Source organism: Prionailurus bengalensis, chromosome B2 (genome assembly GCF_016509475.1).
Source record: "Prionailurus bengalensis isolate Pbe53 chromosome B2, Fcat_Pben_1.1_paternal_pri, whole genome shotgun sequence".
Taxonomy (NCBI): Eukaryota; Metazoa; Chordata; class Mammalia; order Carnivora; family Felidae; genus Prionailurus; species Prionailurus bengalensis.
Genome location: NC_057349.1, coordinates 134,037,926 through 134,058,666, shown reverse-complemented (window position 1 = coordinate 134,058,666; position 20,741 = coordinate 134,037,926). Strand labels below are relative to the sequence as shown.

The 20,741-nt window shown below is 46.2% G+C and overlaps 1 protein-coding gene across 11 annotated transcripts in view; it reads right to left on the bottom strand.

The window, feature by feature from the left end:
* Positions 1-12,480: 12,480 nt before the first annotated feature.
* The window catches only part of SASH1 (SAM and SH3 domain containing 1), a 335,600-nt gene continuing 327,339 nt past the window's right edge, over positions 12,481-20,741 (bottom strand). For 10 of the 11 annotated variants that reach the window (XM_043592565.1, XM_043592562.1, XM_043592563.1 and 7 more), the window contains 3 exons: positions 18,884-19,992; positions 17,483-17,614; positions 12,481-15,864 (listed from right to left, as the gene is read on the bottom strand). In XM_043592565.1, the coding sequence (XP_043448500.1) occupies positions 15,601-15,864; positions 17,483-17,614; positions 18,884-19,992 (1,505 nt within the window). In that variant the 3' untranslated portion in view covers positions 12,481-15,600. Of the gene's footprint in view, positions 15,865-17,482; positions 17,615-18,836; positions 19,993-20,741 lie in introns of all 11 variants that reach the window. The other variant, XM_043592571.1, reaches the window with a different exon arrangement.

Sequence of the window (20,741 nt, the reverse complement as noted above, 5' to 3'; positions counted from 1 at the left end):
TAAATAAATAAACTTAAAAAAAAACCCTAAATTTAATAGAAAAAGACTATCCACATTGGTAAAGGAAATCAATCTGTGTAGTTATTTTCAGAGATAGAACAACCTTGATGCTGTTCACAGTATCCCCTTCCCTTCTGTTACTGGTTCTTTAGATGAATAACATGTTTAAGGAAACTGAGGAGCATGTATAAGAGATAGCAAAATGTCATTGAACACAACTGTAGCCACTTTGTGGCGCTTTCAAACATGGCTTTGGATTGATTTACGAGGAATTGATTTATTAGGAAGAAATAAAGGAAGAAATGACTATGATATGATCTAGCAATTCTTTTTCTGGGTATATGTCTGAAGGAAATGAAATCACTATCCGGAAAAGATATATGTACTCTCACGTTCACTGCAGCATTATGCATCTACGATAAAGACGTGAAAGCAACATAAGTGTCCATAGACAGATGAATGGATAAAGAATATATATATTCTGGAAATCTATTGAGCCATAAAAAAAGAAGGAAACCCTGCTATTTGTGACAACGTGGATGAAACTTGAAAGCAATTACACTAAGTGAAATAAGCCAGACAGACCAAGACAAATACTGTATGATCTCACATGTGGAATCTAAAAATCCAAACTGGCAAAAATAGAGATCAGATTGGTGGTTGCCAGAGACAGGAAGTGGTGGTGGGGGGGCGGTGAGTTGGGTAGAGGGGGTCAAAAAAAGTGCAAACTTCCAGTTATAAGATAAATAAGTTCTGGGGATGTGATGTGCAACGTGAGGACCATAGCAAACAATTGTGTTGTGTATATTTAAAAGTTGCTAAGAGAGTAGGTCTTAAAAGTCTTATCACAAAGGAAAAAAGTTGGCAACTGAGTGAATGATGCTAAAATGTGGTGATCGCTTTGCAGTATGTACACGTATCAAATCATTATGTTGTACGCCTTAAACTAATACAGTGTTCTATGTCGATGACATCTCAATAAAAATGGAAAAGATAAAAGGAAACAAGATATTTGCAGGCTCGGTTGGCCTCCAGAGGGCTCCCTCAGTGCCCTTGCTTGACTGTGAGGTCAAATGCTCCGGCAAAGGGCACCATGATGGGGCTCTGGGTTGTCAGGAAGGGGGTGGTGTGGATGAGTTACTCGCATCTTGCTAGAGGAGGCTAGATCTGAGATGGTAGGTCTGAATCCCATCTTAGTGAAAGACGGTGGGCAGAGGATTCTAAGCTGGGAAGGAAATCCAAGCGCAGATGAACACGGGAATCACCATGGAATATTCTAGAAACATTGAAGACACATGACACCTCTGACCGGAGAAGGGAGCAGCTGTATTTGTGGAGGGTCTTGAATGCTACTTTCGAGATTGATTGCTATATCCTCAAAGAGCCTGTGGTAAATAGAAGGCTGTCTATATGCGGAGGCACTGGAGTCCGATGGAGTACATGTCCAGCTGGATTCCTGAGCTGAGACTCTTCTGTCTCTGCAACCCCACCATCTGCTCCACAGACACCAAATCCCTGGAATGAGATGGCTGCAGAATCTTACTCTCTCTCCCGCCTCCTTTGACTACTGCTAATCAGGGAAGGTGTTTTCAGCAAATATTTTATAATTACTGGGAGGAAATGGTATCCTGGCTCTCCAGTGGCATCGAGGACCCAAGTTCTGTCTTTCTGCTTTTCCCTTTCTGCAGGTGGGCTTTTGTCGGTTGACTTGGGTCACATGGAGCGGCATCATGTCAGGCTCCCCACCTCATGACTGCAGGTGAAGCAGAGGGAGGGGCTTGCTCTCCATTGGCGGAGGAAATACTACCCCAAAGGCCATAGTCAACTTCACCTGTATCCCGTTGCCCAGAAGTGGGTCCAATGCCCACTGCTGGCTGCAAGGATGGCCGTCGAAGGGGTGCCTAAGGAAGGGGCTGCCACTGCCGAAGGCTGCTCGGGGCCAATCACGACTCATCTCCTGGGGCTGGGAATGGCGAAGCCAGACAAAACTGAGATTCCGAAATAAGAAAGAAGGGGGATGGCAGTTGGGTAAAGGTTAGTGGGGCACTTTGGGCCTTTCCTCCCATTTCCTCCTTTCCTGGATGATGACATCGAGGAAGGGGCCTGTCCAGGGCCACGGAGCAAACACAGAGCCAGAGTGTGCTCCCTCCAGAGTGTCACTCTGTTCTCCGTGGTGATCCCACACAGAAAACTGAGTACTACTGGTGGCCCAATTCAATTCCTGAAGGCCCTTTTCTCACCGATGGTACTCATAGTCCTTAACTCTCACTACGCATCAGAGTATCACGGGGAACTTTAAACACAGGAAAGACAATGAATATTCAGGTTCCATCCCATGTGATTCAGATTCAACTGGTTTGGGGTGAGGCCCTAAAAACCTACTTTTCAAAAGCTTTCGAGGTATAATGGTATTTTTAACGTGTCAACTTGGCCAGGCTACTGTTACAGACTGTTTGTATTGCCCCCAAATTCATATGTTGAAACCCCACCTCCCAGGTGTGGAAGTCCTGCTCTGCCACCGGCCACCGCATTTCCTTTGGGGGCTGGTGGCACCGCTGCTCCCTCTAGCGGTGCCGGGTGAGCACTGTCCTCCCTGGGATATGCCTCCATCTCCCGCCCTCGGCACGATCAGGTCAGGCGTCCGATCTGGCACGTGAATGCCCTCTGGTGGCCGCACGCCGCAGCGACTGCTCCCTCTGCAAGGGCTGGTTTCCTGCAGCTCCGGGATCTTTGCGTTGGCTCTGATTTCTTCTTAAGCCTCAGTTGCTCACATGCTCCAGTGAAGCCTTTGATAGGTAGAGAAGGTCGGACTCTATCGATTTACTCTGTCACCAGCCATCTGTGTATGACCTCAGCTGCTCCTGTCAACTCTCTGGGTCCTGTCTCCTGGCCTATAAACGGAGAGGATTGGAATAGATCCTTGCCAGTTTTAACATTAAGGATTCAAGACCTTGTCGTTCAGGGACAGTGATTTATTAAGCAAATATGGTGTATTGAGTGTAGAGGTTCAGGCTCAAAGGAGAGCAAACCTGTGCATTCCTCGGCAGAAGGAGACAGAGAATAAGCAACATAGAAATAAATTAAGCAGTGAGTCAGAAAATGATGGATGCTGCCGCTGAAAATAGAACAGATGAGGGGGTCAGGAGTGGAAGGAAAGGTGAAGGCTGAGATGATGGGTCAGGATAGGACTCGGAGAGGTCATCTTGGAGCAGAGACCTATAGGAGGGTGTTAGTCATGTGGATTTGGGGGCAATGACTCTACCAGTCATTCCAGAGGGAGGAAAACACCCTGTGTAGGCCCGAAGCGCCAGCCTGACTGACAAGGGTTGGGGACCAGTAAGAAAGAAGGCCTGTGCTGGTGAATACGCCCGCCCGAAGGCTACAGTGATGGGGTGTGGGGAACCGAATAGGAAAAGGGGGGACACGTACCTAGAACCCTGTTGGCCACTGCGGAGAATTTATCCTTGACTCTTCAGAAGAGAAGCCACTAGAGGGTTTTGAGCAGAGGGGTATGATCTGCCCCATGGTTTCACAAGATCCTGGTCTGTTCAGGCTACCAAAATAAAACACCATAAACCGAAGTGGCTTAGCCAACAGAAATTTACTTTCTCACAGTTCTGGAGGCTGGAAAGTCTAGGATCAAAGTCCCGCAGGGTCCAGTTTCTGGTGGGAGCCCTCTCCCCGGCTTCTAGAGGACAGACAGCCTTCTCACTGTGTCCTCACAAGGTGGAAAGATGAAACCCTGGAGTGTCTCCCTCTTCTTATCAGGGCACCAGTCGAACCCCAGGGCTCCCCCTCAGGCTTTCATCGAAGCCTAATCACCTCCCAAAGGCCCACCCGCTAATACCATCGCACTGGGGGTTAGGGCTTCGACACAGGAATTTTGAGGAACAACACGTTCAGTCCAGAGGAGTCACTCAGATCGTGCTGTGAGCTAGATAGCGGGTGGTGGGTGACGGTGGGGGCGGGGAAAGGGGCTGTGGAACAACCCAGCCAGAGGGGCAGTGGCTGTGTCATGGCCAGTGAGGTAGCAGTGGAGGTGGTAAGAAGCAGTCAGTCTCTGGAAATGGAGGTGAAAGGAGAGCCAGTGGGATTTCCTGACAGGTCGAATGTGGAGGCTAACAGAAAAATAAAAGGATGGCCACGGGTTTTGAACCAGGTATCTGAAAGTTGAGACCTGTTAAGGTTAAGATGTCTATTTGTGGAGAGAATTGAATGTGGAAAGCTCAGGGACTTCAGGGGGGGGAGTTGTTGCTGGAGATAATTACCATACTCTAAAGGGCAAGGGTATTAGAGTCAGACAGACTTGTGCTCAAATCTCAGTCCCGTTATTGACTGGCTGCGTCAGTCTGGGAAAGTGTCTTAACTTCTCTGAGCCTTGCTATTCAGGACGTATTTATTCATCACCCCCGTGTATCAGGTACTGTTCTGGATGCTGCTAGATGCCGTGAATACCGAAATGAATCAAACGAAGCCCCTGCTGTCAGGGTGCTTCCCACTGGCAAAATAGGGGTGAGACTAAATGGCCACTTGGAGTTGGCTGAATGTTAAAGCGTGTAAATTGCCTCAAACACGCGATATGGTGCTTTGTCCAGTAAACAGCTGATTCTCCCGCCCTCTTCTTGCTTTCTACCAATCAGAAGAGTGGCAGATGTTTGAATGGACCAGTGAGGGGCCAGAGGACATTTGGAGTGGCAGCCTTCCAGTTCTCCAGGAACGATGGAACTGACTCCCTGGGAACAGAATGTAGAATGTTCTTGTAGAAATAGAATGAGATGCTGCCTCCACAGCAGAGCACAGCCTCTGATTTTTATTCTTTGGCTTTATTCCGGAGCCCAGCTGAACCCGGGATAATGTTACAAATGAGATGGTGCTGGAAGAGGAACCGTTAGTCTAACAAGCTCATAGCAAATGGCTGCGACGTGTCTTAACATGTAGTTGGCTTTTGTTGCAAAGCATTACATTTTTCCTTAAGTGATAGATGTTTGGGATTACTTCTTTTATTCCAAGCAGGCTTTTCTTGGTGAAAAGTGAACCACAGAGAGGAGATCACCAGGGGCGAGAAGAGGCCCTACACGGAAGTCTGAGGTTCTGGAACATTCCAGAGGTAAGGGGAGGAGAGACGCTGAGAGGCAGCAGCTGTAGAGATGGAGGAGGGCAGGAGGGGTCGAGAGGAAGCTCTGGAAGAGGAGCACACAGGGATGGGCTCCAGGAGGTCAGAGGCGGGATGTGGACACTGGATTTCATGTCAGGAGATTGATTCTGTCAGTGGCTATAGGTGCATCCAGGGAGCAGTAGGCTGGAGAGTATATGAAGAAAATATAGGAAGAATATAGAAAGAAGAGACCACAAGAGCAGGAAAAGCCTTCAGGAAATGTATCTGTGAAATATGTCTGTGGGTGGGAATTATCTAGGCCAGAGAAAAGTGCAGTTGAGAGAGAATTTTTAAAGTGAGTAATGGGTATTATTGTTCTGGTTGGTGGATCTTTCCTCATAGGCAAAACCAACAAACATCTCTGGCTCATGAGCAAGGTTTGAAATTTTTTTAAAGACCCCCAGATGGGATTACCTGGGTGGCTCAGTCAGTTAAGCACCCGACTCTTGATTTCGGCCCAGGTTAGGATCTCATGGTTCCTGAGCTCAAGTTCCACATTGGGCTCCACACTGATGGTGGGGAGGCTGCTTGGGATTCTCTCCGCCCCACCCGCACCTCCCCTGCTCTCTCTCTCTCTCTCTCTCCCTCTCTCCAAAGAAAAACAACCACACGTAGCCTACCTCACAGGCCTTGAGTCTGAGATACCACTGCCTTGGATTGCGTTAATACAGGACTCTGCTTCTAGATCAACATAGTCCCCAAACTGACCTGCCTGAGGACGCTTCCTGCCCACATGCCTTCCCCACCCCTTCTTCTATACATGCCTTTCTCTCGTTTCACGCACACACGCGAAAGTACATCTTAACAGCGCATCTTAAAAGTATGTTCTTACAAAACAATGCATCAGTCCCACTGGCTTTGGGTCGCAGGATTCCAAACGGAAGCACCTTCCAGCAGTCTCTTTCAAGTACTTTTCGCCCAATGAATCATCATAAATCAAAGCAACAAGATGTATTTGGAGCACTTACTACCTGTACATTTGTGGCCAATGGTTAGATGTAAACATTTTCTATTGTACAGTATTAGGTATACACTAACTTTTGATAACTTTATTGACATATACTTCATATGCCCTTTAACATGTACAGTATAATTCAGTGGTTTTTAGCATATTCACAGATCTCATGCTGCCATCATCCCTTTATAATGTTAGTACATTTTCATTACCCCCAAAAGAACCTTCTACTTATTAGCAGGCACTCGTACTCTCCCCAAATACCTCAGTAAATTCTGCTACTGGACCCTTGTCAGGTAGATGATTTACAAATATATTCTTCCATTCTATGGCTTATCTTTTCATTTTTTTATGGCTCCCTTTGATCCATAATAGTTTTTTAATTTTGGTGAAGTCTGTCTACTTTTTCGTTTGTTACTTGTGCGTTTCTCTTTTTTTCCTTTTTTTTTTTTGTGCTTTTCTTTATCATCTCCAAAATCCTTCGCTTAATACAAGGTCATGAAGATTTACTTTCAAATTTCTCCTAAGATTTTTCTAGTTTTAGCTCCTACATTTGGGTCTGTGATCCACTTTGAGATCATCTTTGTATATGACGTGGGGTAGGTGGGGGAGGGGGAAGGAGGTCATTCTTTCACAAGTGGGTATCGGGTTGTTCAGCACACTTATCTCCCACTTTAATGTCTCATTTAATTTTCACAATAGTCCAGTGAGGTAGGAATTATTGGTCGTGCTTGCAAGTGAGGAAACGAAGGCTCGGGGAGGTTGAGCGGCCAGAGACCCTGAGGAATTCCATCTCAAGAGTGAAATTTAGGGGTGCCTGGGTGGCTCAGTCAGTTGAGCATCTGACTTTGGCTCAGGCCATGATCTCACTGTCCGTGAGTTTGAGCCCTGCGTCGGGCTCTGTGCTGACAGCTCAGAGCCTGGAGCCTGTTTCGGGTTCTGGGTCTCCCTCTCTCTCTGCCCCTTCCCCACTCATGCTCTGTCTCTCTCTCTCTGTCAAAAATGAATAAACATTAAAAAAAAAAAACACAAAGAGTGGAATTTAATGACTCCAAAGGCAAGGTTCTTTCAACTATACCAAAATGAGCATCCACTATAATGCCAGGTGGTTGTAAAACAAACACAGAAAGAATATTCCTTTAACACCTTTACTTCTTTTTCCAATTAGATACACCGTTCCTGAGGAGCTGTGAAGCGTCAAGAATTCTAAGGCTAGGAAAGATAAACAAGACCTGTTCTTGTTTTTAAAAAGCTAATAATAATACAGTAGAAAAGAGGAAATTTCCTACAAATAGGATGGCCTCGGAACCGTGGAAGTTAATTAAGGGAAACCTCACTAGAACAGGGCCAGGAGTTTTGGCAAGGAGAACTCTCAGGCCCTACCACTCATCATTAATTGCAAATTTAATGGGAAGCGAAGCATCTTGCAGTTGCGAACGTCTTTACCACCCAGAGGAGGAAGAAAGGCTTTGCTCCTCCCCCGGCAACAAGCCAGCCAATGAGTGATGGTCGCAACACGGCCAATGGGAAGCCATTATACTCCTAACTCCCAGTTTACTCCAATGAACTCTGTGTTTACAACAACCTCCCCAATTCCCGCTTTCGCTGCAAAAGAGCGCCCATCGCCTTTTCCCCCCAGGGCTTGCCTGGGGTTTTGTCCCAGCTTGTTTGTCCTGGATTGCAGCTCTCGGCTGTTCCCGAATAAGCCCATCTTTTGGTGGTAACATAACTGGCAGTTTTATTTTGAAGGTTGACAGAAGTCAGTCTTTTTGTTAAAAGCAACAGAAAATAGTTTCCGGAGACAGAGTCCCGGGGTCCAGAGGGTCATCAGGAGACTGGCGAACCGATAAACCGCCTGGAATCGAGGTAGGTGCAGCAGCTGCGAAGCTGGAAGCCAGGGGACGGTCCTGGGCCAAGGCAGCAAGGCCAGGACATCGCGGCCGTGTGGCACCGCACTGTAGACCAACTGCGCTCAGGTCTCTGCATTGGTAGATCTGGGTCCAGACAGAGGTGGGAGAATCTGGCTGGCTTGTGGAGCTTGAGTTGTGTCCCCCACCGTGTGGGCATGGGACTGAGGGGCGCGCCACATCACACACAAGGAGGCATCCTCCCAAATAAGGGGAGTCAATGCTGGAAATGCCTACTCGGAAGACAGTAGAGAAACCACTCTTCTCTCCGCTAGTCCAATTGCTTTTTTTTGCATTGAGGAGCCACGAAGCCACACTGTCTCCATCTTAACTTTTAGGCCTCTCAGTATTTCGCATGACCTGTTCTAATGAGTTTAAGATCTCCCTGTGGTCAGGTATTTTACCCACCACTACCTTGGATCTCCCGTGGCACCTTAAATACAGGCTTACAGCATGTGCTTTTAAATTGCTGACGATGCCTATTCGGGTCCCCCAGGGACCACAGTCAGTTCTTCATAACCCACGTGTGGGCTCTCCTTGGCCAATTCGTCATCAGTTTGATTTTCCTTCCGGCCCGGAATGATACCAACAACTCTACCCTCCTGACCCATTGGGGATGCGCAGGTGTTGGCCCCCTTCGACGTCAGCCTCATTCGAATGAGGGGCCCAGAGTGGTTGGAGATGGACGGGCTCTGCCCGAGGAGGGCTGTGGGCCAAATCGTAGCTATAGCCTTGCCCGTACATATCTGTGAATACTGCTTCATTTGGAAGTTCAAAGTGGGAGGCTTTAGAGTTGGAATATTAGGAGTATTTGAGAAAAGATGTTTGGCCGGTGGCATAAGGAATCTAACAAAAGAAAGGCTGAATGAGCTTTGGAAAGGACAGGAGGACCGCGGGTTCCTCCATCCCTGAGCTTCCTGGGCACCGCCATCAGATAGCTCAGTTCCAACCCTGTCATGTGTTGACACTCAACTCCAAAGCCCAGTCCTGTGGTCATGGAGGCTATGAGCTAGGAGCTCTGCTCACCACTCGGAGAGGCCTGGGGGACACCAGGATGAAAGGTTGCACCCGGATCCCTGGAAATGTGAGGATTGCCATTGTCCCAAAGGAAATGCAGGAATTACCCCCAAAGGGGGGCTCTGGATGGGCCTGGAAAGCAGAGCACCAGCCCGCTGCAAACACATTCAAGGGGAAGCTGCAGAGAAGCGAGGGATCCCAGGACTGGATCCTGAGCACGGGTAGGATTAGGCAGATGGAGGGACGCCCCTCCAGTCATGCTGTTGTGAGGACAGAGAGAGACAGAGCATGAACGGGGGAGGGGCAGAGAGAGAGGGAGACACAGAATCGGAAACAGGCTCCAGGCTCCGAGCCATCAGCCCAGAGCCTGACGCGGGGCTCGAACTCACGGACCGCGAGATCGTGACCTGGCTGAAGTCGGACGCTTAACCGACTGCGCCCCCCAGGCGCCCCCCAAGTTTTTTATTAATCGGGGGAAAGGATCATCCAGTCAGGATGAGAGGCGAGTGGATCAGGAGGCGGGAGGGAGAGAATTTCTTGTTTATTTTCTCATGCTTTTCAAGACTCAGTGTGTTTGAGGGCCTAGTGTTCTTAGCACACAGGCACACAGTTATAAGCCACATCGACTGCCTCCTCTGACTTGTTTCTCTCCTTGACTGAGTCGGGTTTTCCTCTGGTTCCCACAGACCTCCGTACACATTTCGCTCATGGCTGTGACCTTCCTTATCTGTTACCCAGGTGTTGAGAATGCATGGGATGGCGGTAAAGGCCCATCAGCTGAGTCTTAACTGCCATGGTTCCCCCGCACATCCCGGAGTCCTTCCACACTTGTCTCCAACGTGGTTAGATTAGGACCTTCAGGTGCTTTTGCTAAAGGGCACGAGGACAGGCAGCTAAATTCCCTTTCTCGGGGCGGGGGGGGGGGGCGTTGTGTTGGAGGGACTGGGGGAGGAATGGCGATGCTTGCAAATAAAGCTGCCCGCAATCCTGAGGGGAAGTCCAGACACCTACACCTGAGTATTCACCCGGCCTCTCACACTCACACATGGACGTGCATTCCAAGGAAGGACTGTGTACAGTGAGCTCTGAGTGGGTCCTCCCAGCTAAGAGTGAGAAAGCCGTCATTCCAAGGTTTCCAAAATGGCTTGTGCGGTTAAAGAATGACCATCATCCTTCTCTCCTTTCCCTAATCAAATGTATGTTGTTGTAACTTCTCTTTTTAAAAGTTTATCCCTTTATTTTGTGTGTGTGTGTGTGAGAGAGAGAGAGAGAGCGCGTGTGCATGTGAGCACAAGTGAGTACGAACAGGGGAGGGACAGAGAAAGCAGTAGACAGAGAATCCTAAGCGGGCTCCATGCTGTCGGCACAGAGCTGGACGCGGGGCCTGAACCCACAAACTGTGGGATCGTGACCTGAACCGAAATCAAGAGTTGGAAGCTTAACGGATGGACTGAGCCATGCAGGTGCCTGTTCTTTGTAACTTCTAAGTAAAAGCAACCCAAGTGTCCATATATGAAGTGCACTTAGAACAAACACCAAGAGTCGGGTCATGGTTTCTTAGGAATCACAAGGAAGTATTTTCTTTGAACTGTTGAATCTTAGGAGTCAGTCTGAGAGAAGATTGGAGACTTATAGTTATTTAAAATAATTCAGCCCTTGAGATGAACCACCACACTAAGAATACATGAAATCTCCCCATTTGCAAAATGGATTAGGAGATAGAGCATAAGACCCGGATTTGGAAATAAAACCTATCTTGGTAAAGCTTCCTTTAACGAAGTCTACCAGTGGATTTAAAATATTCTATCAAGGGGCGCCTGGGTGGCTCAGTTGAGGATCCGACTTCAGCTCAGGTTATGATCTCGTGGTTTGTGAGTTCAAACTCCGCATCGGGCTCGCTGTTGTCAGCACAGAGGCCACTTCAGATCCTCCTTCCCCCCCTCTCTCTGCCCCTCTTCCGCTCGTGTGCTCTCTCTCAAAAATGATAAACAAAAGAAGGTAATCTTTCCTATTCTCAATCCCATTCTGATGCATTTTCTCAAAAAAATTTGGCAATATTTCATCTTTCTGTTTTAAAAAAAATTCTATCAAAATCTAAAATACATGTAATTTTAACACAGTTCCATGTGCTAAGTGATATTGGTACAAGGATATTCCTAGCAGCTCTTTAAAAAAAAAAATGTTTATTTTTGAGGGGGAGGGAGAGGCAGAGCAAGAGGGAGACACAGAATTCGAAGCAGGGTCCAGGCTCTGAGCTGTCAGCACAGAGCCCGATGCGGGGCTTGAACCCACAAACTGTGAGATCATGACCTGAGCTGAAGTCGGATACTTAACTGAGTGAGCCACCCAGGCACCCTCTAACAGCTTTTTTATAACAGCAAGATATTGTCCTTTCACAGAGTAGTGATTAAATTATTGGCCTAACAGTATTATGTGGTCTTTAAGAGAATGGTGGGGTATTGACATGGAAAGATCTCCAACATACATTGAATGTAAAATCACGGTAAGGAAGTGTGAAGAATATAAGGTCATTCCTGTATGGAAAAATACATAGGCAGTTGTATTTGTAAATGTGTGGGCATTTCTGAAAAGATATGCACACACCGGTTATACGACTTACCTGCAAGGACGGAGATAGTGGCTGGGAGGAAAGGAGTGGGCGCTTTTTGTTTTTGTTTTTTTGTTTTTTTGGTTTTTTTTAATCTCAAGTACGGGTATCACCTATTCAAATTTTTTTTTTCAACTTTTTTTAATTTATTTTTGGGACAGAGAGAGACAGAGCATGAACGGGGGAGGGGCAGAGAGAGAGGGAGACACAGAATCGGAAACAGGCTCCAGGCTCTGAGCCATCAGCCCAGAGCCTGATGCGGGGCTCGAACTCACAGACCGCGAGATCGTGACCTGGCTGAAGTCGGACGCTTAACCGACGGCGCCACCCAGGTGCCCCATATTCAAAATTTTATTACAAACAATGTCCTCCTAATAAAAAATTTTTTATATCAATTGTGATACACCAATTTGAAACATGATTTTTGTCAGGTCAATTTCTGGAATATCCATCCGAACCTAGATTTTTTTTTTTTTCCCTCCCTCAATGAAAGATTTGGGTTCTGTTACCACTTAGCTGTGTGATAATGGATGAGTCAACCACCTACATGGACTCACTCTTCATTTGAAAATGATGGGCTTAGACTGTAGATGCCTTCAAATTCTTTCTGGTCTAAGATGCTGTGGTTCTGGGATTTGATTATGCAATATTTGGGAGAGGCAGTACGTTAGCATATTGCAAAGAGAATGAGTGTGTGTGAGTTTGTGATGTGGCAGAATTAATTGTATACAATTGTTTTTACAAGAGAGTTCATTCTTACACCACACTGTTGTAAATTCCCTTTCATTTCTACTCCGTTCATCTTTGAAATACCCAAGGAACAACAAGAGAGGCATAGTCAACTGACGAAATTTATTTATTTTTCCTAGGTACATAAGATGACATAATTATAGACAAGTTTGATACATAGGAAAACCCTTCTGTCCACCTTTCTCTTTGCTAAATGAATCATCACAATAGTTTTTACAGTTTTTAAAACAATACACAGCTTTCCTGGGCTGAAGCAATCGCAAGGACATATCGGTACTGGTATATTACAGCTACTTACAATGTTTAAGAACAGCAATGGAGAAAAATAAGTTATTTAAATATTGATTTCATATACAGAAAGTGCAATGTTGTTAGTTGTTATATAACTTGCTTGACAGTTTCCTGCATTTCTCTATCAATTTAAAATCAAGGTAACTTGGACTCAGACTACTATATTTTCTGAAAATAATACAGTACACACAATGCAGCATTGACTTGGCGAACTGATTTCTTTTGCCGCAGTTATGAAAGCAAATTTTGCTATGTCAGGAACTGGTTTGCAATAGACTAGTAATTTCCAATCTCCCCCACACCGGGGATCAGGACAGAGAAAAGGGCTGCTAAGAGAAAGCCATGAAAATGTATCTGCTTCCTGGTTATCTGGGAATGTAAATAGTGGTTGGGGCTGGCCGCATTTCCTTCTAGACAGCTTTACAGTAAAAATTACACCCAACGGATGTGTAGCTACCTGAGCCAAACTGCCTTTCCAGGTTTCTTTTGTGCTTTCCAAAGACAACACTTTAAACCCTTCCTCAACATTCTGTACCAAGTGCAATTGATTAAAACCGGATATTGCTGGCGCCTAACACCTACCTACCTGTCTTCTGACGCGCGGTCCCTAAACCACCTTAGTCAAATGTCACACACAAACATTCAGGCTTTTCTAGGATCAAATTAAAAGTTTAAAGCAAAAGACCAAACAAATACTAACAATAACAAAACAAAAATTGTTTTTTAAAAGCACGATAAAGTAAAAATCTCAGACCCCTCAGGTTAGGAAGCTCTTCCCACTGAAAATCATTCATGGTCCCTGAATTTGATTTTTCTACACAAAGGCAATGATTTCCAAAGAAGAATGACAAAAATAGGGTTTGGCATTTTCAAGAACTCCAGAACATTCCCTTTTCTGGTGCCACTTTTACTTACATGAAAATCTGACACTGAAAATGAACTAACACTGGGAAATTCACAGATGACCCCTCCTCCTCTGTTATCTGTTGTGTGACTTGTGTGTGGTCGGCTTACACTATGAGCAGGATCTCAGAATGTCATGCCGAGGCTCCGTGTCCCTGCACCTGTCTCCACTACAGCACAAGCGCTACAGTTCGACGGTATCGTCACATTCCACGTGGGCTGTGTGCACAACCCGAGAGGGCAAAAATGGGCTGTTTTTCAGATCTCGGTAGAAAGTTGGCAGCTTTTAGCTTTTTATTCTGCATTTCCACAACTTTTTCACATGGCGTCTTATAGAAGGTGAATACTATTGAAGAAACGTATTTTTTTTTAAACGTATACCAAAGCGCGAAAAAAACATATAACCTGAGAACATCCTTTTCCTCAGAAACACGGATCCAAGTACACAGAGCAAATGCTGAAGATGGCTTTGTAATGAGTGAAGTTACTCCCCCCCCCCCCTTGAGGGGAATCGTTTTAACGAGGAGATGAAATGTTTAAGAGCTTTTGATCAAGCCTTTGTCTTCAAAGTGTTTGTTGTCAATGATCACATTCAATGCTTAGAATAGTTCTCATGACTAAGAATGTAGAGGAAATTCATTTAGTAAGCGACGGAAACCTTAATTTAGTTGCCTGAATTTCTGTGTGCTAGAAAAGTCAGACACCAGACTAAAAGAGAACGGTAAATGCTCTAATCAGTAGGAAAACAACTGAAAATGGCAAATATTTAATACATGGCTAACGTGCTTTGTCTGGCTCCAGAATGAACTATTATCTGAATTAAAAGAATGATCTCAATAAAGGGAGGAAAACAGTACCTTAATTATAAAAGTGGAAAAAAAAAACTTTAAAAATCTCTTATAAACTACTTCCCTTTTAAAAGCATCTTTCTGAAATATTCAACCTTACGGTGGCTTTGCAAAGGTGACCTGTTAGCTGATGAGTGAATTCTGGAATGGTCGTGGTCGGGAGTCAAAGTCAATACTGCAGCACGGTGACCAACATCGTAAACAAAACAAAACTGATTTAAAATGAAGGTAGTTTCTATACACACGCGCTCACACGCGGACACACATGCGTGCACGCTCACATACACACCTGATCTGTGAGTTTCAGATAGCTTTTTACTGGATTTGTGGTTAGTTTAAAAACTGAAAGCCAACATGAAGTTTGTGCCTGACAAACACCCCTACAAATTAAGCCATGTTAGAGTGAGGCAATTAGAAAAGCCCTTTTTTTTTTCTTTTCTTTTTTTTCTTTTTTCTTTTTTTTTTTTTTTTTTTTTTGCTGAAAACATCTCTGGTATGTTAGATGGCAGTCTAGGCTGAAGATCTGGAACTATGGTTACAGGGTGGTGAACACCAGATAACTGCTTAAAAGCTTATATTAAGGCAAATAAAAGCTGATTGCTAGAAAGCAATTATTAAAATGTCTCTTGTTTACTTAAAGGAGAATAGGACTTTTTTTTTTTTTTTTTTCCTAATGCAGCCAGATTTTCTTACTTTTGAATAAACAAGCATAGTCAATGGCGTACAGTAACTCCTGGGTCTGTTACTTTGGCCTGGCCAATACCCGCCTGCCCTCAGGCATCCCGCAGGGTGACAGACAGCAAGGCAAGGGCATTCTCAGAAACGACAGCGGCTGCCCCCTCCCTCTGCCAGCACACCAAGACAGACTGGAGGCACAGCATGGGCGGCGAGCTGGCATCCTGGTTCTTTTGTGTTCTGAAAATAAAAGTTAGTGCTTGTCTTTTCTTTGGGGGAGTCAAAGAGAACCACACCAGTTTCCTCGAGGGGGGCTCTTCTGGAGAAGAGAGGGTCATCAGTCCCGTGCCGAGGTTTTGTGCTCCGGTCGGCCTTACACCGGGCCTTTCTTCTGGATCTGGTCTGCAGGTCCCAAGGAGGAGGGATTGCATTAGCATCCTAAGCACAGTGAAAGGGTGGCTCTTGTCCGGGGAGCTCCATGATGGGCCTGGCTACATGGCCTCGGGGCCTGGTGGCAGTTTGAAGAGTCTGGCTGCAGACACAAGCTTGCTTATGTGTCTCTCCTCTGTGATGCCGGCCTCCTGAAGGCAAGTGTGGGACAGAGAAGGCACCTGGCCCAATGTGCTGAACCCGGCTTCAGTGAGGGCGCTGGTATACATGGGCAGACCGATGGAAACCAGCCAATCTGACACAGATGAGACACATCCGGGAGAGAGGGGCTTTCTACAGATTTCTGTGAGTCCACCGCTTGGGATCTGGATAAAGAAAGAAAGCAATTTTATAAAGACTTGACACAGGCTACTGGAGGGCTCTTATATACCTAAAAGGAACACTACTGAAATACTGCACTGCTAGATTATTACAAAGTGATCCTGCTGTGAGGTGTCGAAGACCCAAGAGTAGCATCAAGAATTCTTTCTCAGCTTCTCGAAGGTGGGATCTATCTTCAAAGAAGTGTTTGAGGTTCTACAAAGTATTTGGAATTAGATCTAACCCCAATTAACCTAACGTCCAAGTCTCCGATTTGTAAGCATTTCTATACCCTGCTATTTTGTCTTCTGGTGATAAGCTTTTCAGTGAAATCTCTAGGTGAATAAAGAGGCAGGCCTGTGTGGTAGTGTGGCAAGTAAGATACTCAGTGGGTAGAGTTGTTTTGTTTTGTGTTTTTAAGAGCGCATGAGCAGGGGAGAGGGCCAGAGGGAGGGAGAGAATCTCAAGCAGGCTCCATGCTCAGTGCAGAGCCTGATGTGGGGCTCAATCCCACAACCCTGGGATCATGATCTGAACCAAAATTATGGGTCAGATAGGGAACTGACTGAGCCAGACAGGCGCCCAGGTAGAGATTTTATAAAACAGATGTTCCATGGTATTTTGAATCTATGTTAACCAGAAAATTAGATATATCATTAGTGTAGTTCTAAAAAACATAAAATGCAATAATACCAAGTGTTGGCTAGGGCAGGGAAATGGACATTTACAATTGACTTCTGGGAAGACCAAGTGCTACATCTTTTAGGAAGGTAGTTTTCTGACAAATGTGCAAATTCTTGAGATTTTGTGCAGGCTTCTACAAGCAAATCCTCTTGAAGGAATATATACTCAAATTGACCTTGAGAGTCTACAAAGACTTATTATATATTAAGGGTGTTGTTTGCTAAGTTATTTAATAAGTTGGGGAAAATTTAATTGTTGCAACCATTTGGGATTGGCTAAATGAGGGCACATTTACCTACTAGAACGTTTTCACATATTGATAATATAAAAGAATGTTTAGTAACAGATTCATGATCTGAGAATTGAACATCAGGTTTCAGAACTACATATTTACTATTGTATGTGCAGAGAAATAGCTAGACAGACTTTTAAAAACTTTTTCAGGGGTGCTAGGCAGCTCAGTCAGTTAAGCGTCTGATTTCAGCTCAGGTCATGATCTCACGGTTCGTGGGATCGAGCCCCACATTGGACTCTGCATTGACAGTGCAGAGTCGGCTCGGGATTGTCTCTCTCCCTCTCTGTCCGTCCTTCCCCTATTTGCAAGGGTGAGCTCTCTCTCTCTCTCTCTCTCACTTGCTCTCTATCTCAAAATAGAAATAGATACAAATAGATAGTTAGAAATAGATATAAATTTAAAGACCTAAAAAAAAAAACTTTCATAGTTCTGGGATTATGGCCAATTTTCATTTTTTTTCTTTCCAAAACTGTATTTTGAAAACTTTACAGGCTGAATATTGCTTTCCCTCCAGGTGTCTCCTTTTGATAGCTGGAGAGAACCCTGGGCTACTCCGTGGCGGCCAGCACGCGCATCCCGAAGCGCCCTAACTCCGTGGACTTCCAAAGTTGAGCGAGGGGAGACCCCGGGTGCCGGCTGCTCACCGCCATGCGGTGCTGCTTCCGAAGCAGCTTCACGCGGATCTGGTCCATGTTGGTGGCAACTTCCCTCTCGGGCTGATCCAAGTCCTCTGCATATCGCTGCACCAGGGCTTCGGGAATCCCACAGCGGCCATGCTGTGAGGGAGAGCAGAAATGTGGCGTCACGGGTGGCAACGAATTTCTTCTTCGACAGCAGCAAACACAAGACAAGGTAGGCTAAGACACCTACGGCTACTGGGATGTGTCACCAAAAGTGTTCACTTGAAGTGCATAGATTGAGAATCATGATGGGTGCTAGAACATGTTTACATCTTGATCTTTCGGGTACTGATGAGCTCTGAGGAAAAGGTTTTGAAACCTAAGAACATAATCGTCTTGTATCATTTGGACCAGTGACCTCACCTCACTGTACTGGATCATTTTGCACCACATGCACCATTTCCTAAACGACAGGGGAAACGGGCAGACTTGTGCCCTACGGCAGGTAGTCTCACGTTTGCGGCCCGTCTATTTTATACCGCCAATCCCTAGGCGTGTACTGTAGACTCAAATTCTCACTCCTTTCCATTCTAAGGGATTTTTATTCACTAAATATCGAGGAGGAGGAGGAAGATCATACTGTAAGGCATTTGTGGTGAAAAGAAGTTTATAACAAGGCCTCCCAAAATATGCATTTCTAGGAATAATGTACCGCTATATCTATCATCATTGGTCTCCAAAATCGTTTTAGTATTGGTAGATCTACTCTTTCTTTTTCTTTTTTTTTTTTTTTTTTCCCAAATAAGCAACGTGCTTTCAATGAAAGGAGTTTAAATGAGTTTTCTCAGTGCTTTTGGTACAGCAGGATATTTCATATAATCATTCCTCCTCTGTTAACTATACAGATAACTGTACAATATAATTACATCTGAAAAGGGTTCTACAATTTTCAGCGTGCTCACATTTATTTGCTCCTAATAGTCCCTGTAGAAAAGGTAGTTACGCAGGTTATTATGAATCTCATTTTACAGATAGGAAATGAAGTGGGCACGTGTTCACGTCTAAAACGATACACGTTCAGTAAGACCCGGAGACTGCACTTCAGGTCTGTCCGCTAAAGCAGCCCTTTCTGGAACCAGTTCTAGTATTCCTTGATAGTTGTTCCTGCAAAAATCTAGCCGCCAAAAATCGAAACCAAGCAAAAGGAGGGAAGGGAAGAGAGAAGAAAGGTCCAAGGCCGTATGTGCGTCGGCTCCCGTTCGGCGCATCGCCTGGCGCCTGGCAGCAGAGGGGCCCCACTCGGGCCCACGCACCCCCGCGACGAGCACGGCCCCTGCCACCAGGCCGGCGTCAGGGGCAGCTGTGGTGCTCCTCTTACCTGGCTGCCTGACTTAAAACAGCAGAGGCCCGTGAGGCCTCGGGTACCTTATCAGAGTACGGCTCCTCAGTGAGATCGATGCCTTCAGCTCGCAACTTGTTCTCGGTGAGCGTTTCCAGGTCCACTCCCCGGGCGCAGGAGGTCTTTCTGGTCAGAGCCGGGCCCAGCTTCACGCCATGCTCCTGGAGGCTGGCGCTCTCCGGGAGCTCTGAGAGCCAGGGCGGCGGCCTCGAGCTGGGTGGGCTGCCGGGCTCCTGTGCCGAGGGAGGCCTAGGAGCCTGAGGTGAGTGACAGTCACTGGGGCTGCCTTTTTTAGCGGGCAGGCTTGGTGCGTCGGGACCGGGAGCGCCGGGGTGGAGTCCGTTGGCCAGGCGTTCTCGGCTTTTCTTGGCGGGAACAGGTGGAGGCTGGGAGGGATGTCTGGCCTGCGTTCTTGCCTCGGGGCCCCTCTGCTCGGCATCTAGGCCTTCTTTGGTGCCCGCGGGATGATGCGTTCCTTCAGACTCGAGTCCTTTCCTGTGACCCTCGAGAGGTGTCCTTGTTAAACCGTGTTTAACTCCAGGAGGCTGAGCATCATAGTTTTTGGGCAAACACGGAGGAGGTGATGTGCCACGGGAGGAGGCTGCTATGGAACCATCTAGTTTCTTAGCTGTCTTCTGAGGTTCAGAAAATCTCTTGCTTTGGGTCAGTAGCAGTGCATTGTCAACAGCAGGATCTCGTTTGGGGCTTTGAACCTTTGTGATGGAGGGGGTTGTCTTTTGTGGCACTTGTGGTACAATCTGTGGGGAGGGTTCTGTCACCTCGCCGGGCACATCCTTCTCAGCAGCAGGCTCTCCTTGAAGGTCGTCCAGGGAATGGGATCTGGGCCAAGTTTCCACGGGCTGGGGGCCCTCCAGGGTCTCACAGCTCCGACAGATGGAAACGGGCAGGCTTCTTCGGTTTTTGTTCAGACCAGTCACACATGGCTGGTCACAGCACTTGGAGGTGTGAGGGGCGAGACCGCTGCCCAGCCTGCCTTCCTCCCCGGGCTTCAGCGCATCCCCGGACTTTGTTAAAGGCAGGGTTGGGTAGTTGCCCAGCTGATTCCTGTTGAAGGACTTAAAGCTGGACTCCACTGACGACTTGACAGAGAGAAGGCCGGTCTTCCGAGTCTTGCCTGTGAGACAAGGGAATATTTTACAGTCGTTTTAAAAAAACAAACCGGTCAAACTCGGGTAAAGTTGTGCTGACATAACTGAAATCCCCATGTCCTGTCTCCCTGTTGAATTATACTAAGGATATGAGATCACCACTTAGGACTTTGGGTGATATAGGGTTATTATGGCCCCATTTTTATTTTTAGAAAGAAGTTTTAGACTTATTAATGGACTCGTGGAGACCGAAACTAAATGTTAGGAGGGAAAAAAATAGGCTGTGTCAGACAGTAAAATCAATCTAGGCCTCATGTTTGTTCCTAGCTGCGGTCAGTGTAAAAGAAGGTTGATTGTACCCCACTTAGAAACCACAGGATGGGATTTCTGTTTCGGGAGGACGGCTTCCTAAGGCCAGGACTGCAAAGGGCCGCTAGACTGAATTCTACAAATGGTGCCCCCTAAGGTTCGCTGGTGACCAGGGAATTCTCAAAGTGCACGTTCCCCTAAGCACTCCCCTCTGACTGGCTTGTTCACGTGCGCGAACTATGTATCCAGTATCCTGTGTGTGAACAGTCAACCAAACTCGGCACAAATAAGCAAAGAAGCTTAAAAAAAGTAAGTAAAGAAGCTTGAGTGAGTATTTTGCTTGCAATGATCTGTAAAACATTGATACAGTTCTAATTTCAAATGGAAGCAACAGCCCTGATTAAAATCAGTTGCCAGGCTTATAATTTAACTATCAGTCAGACATCATCTAATTTGACAACTGTTA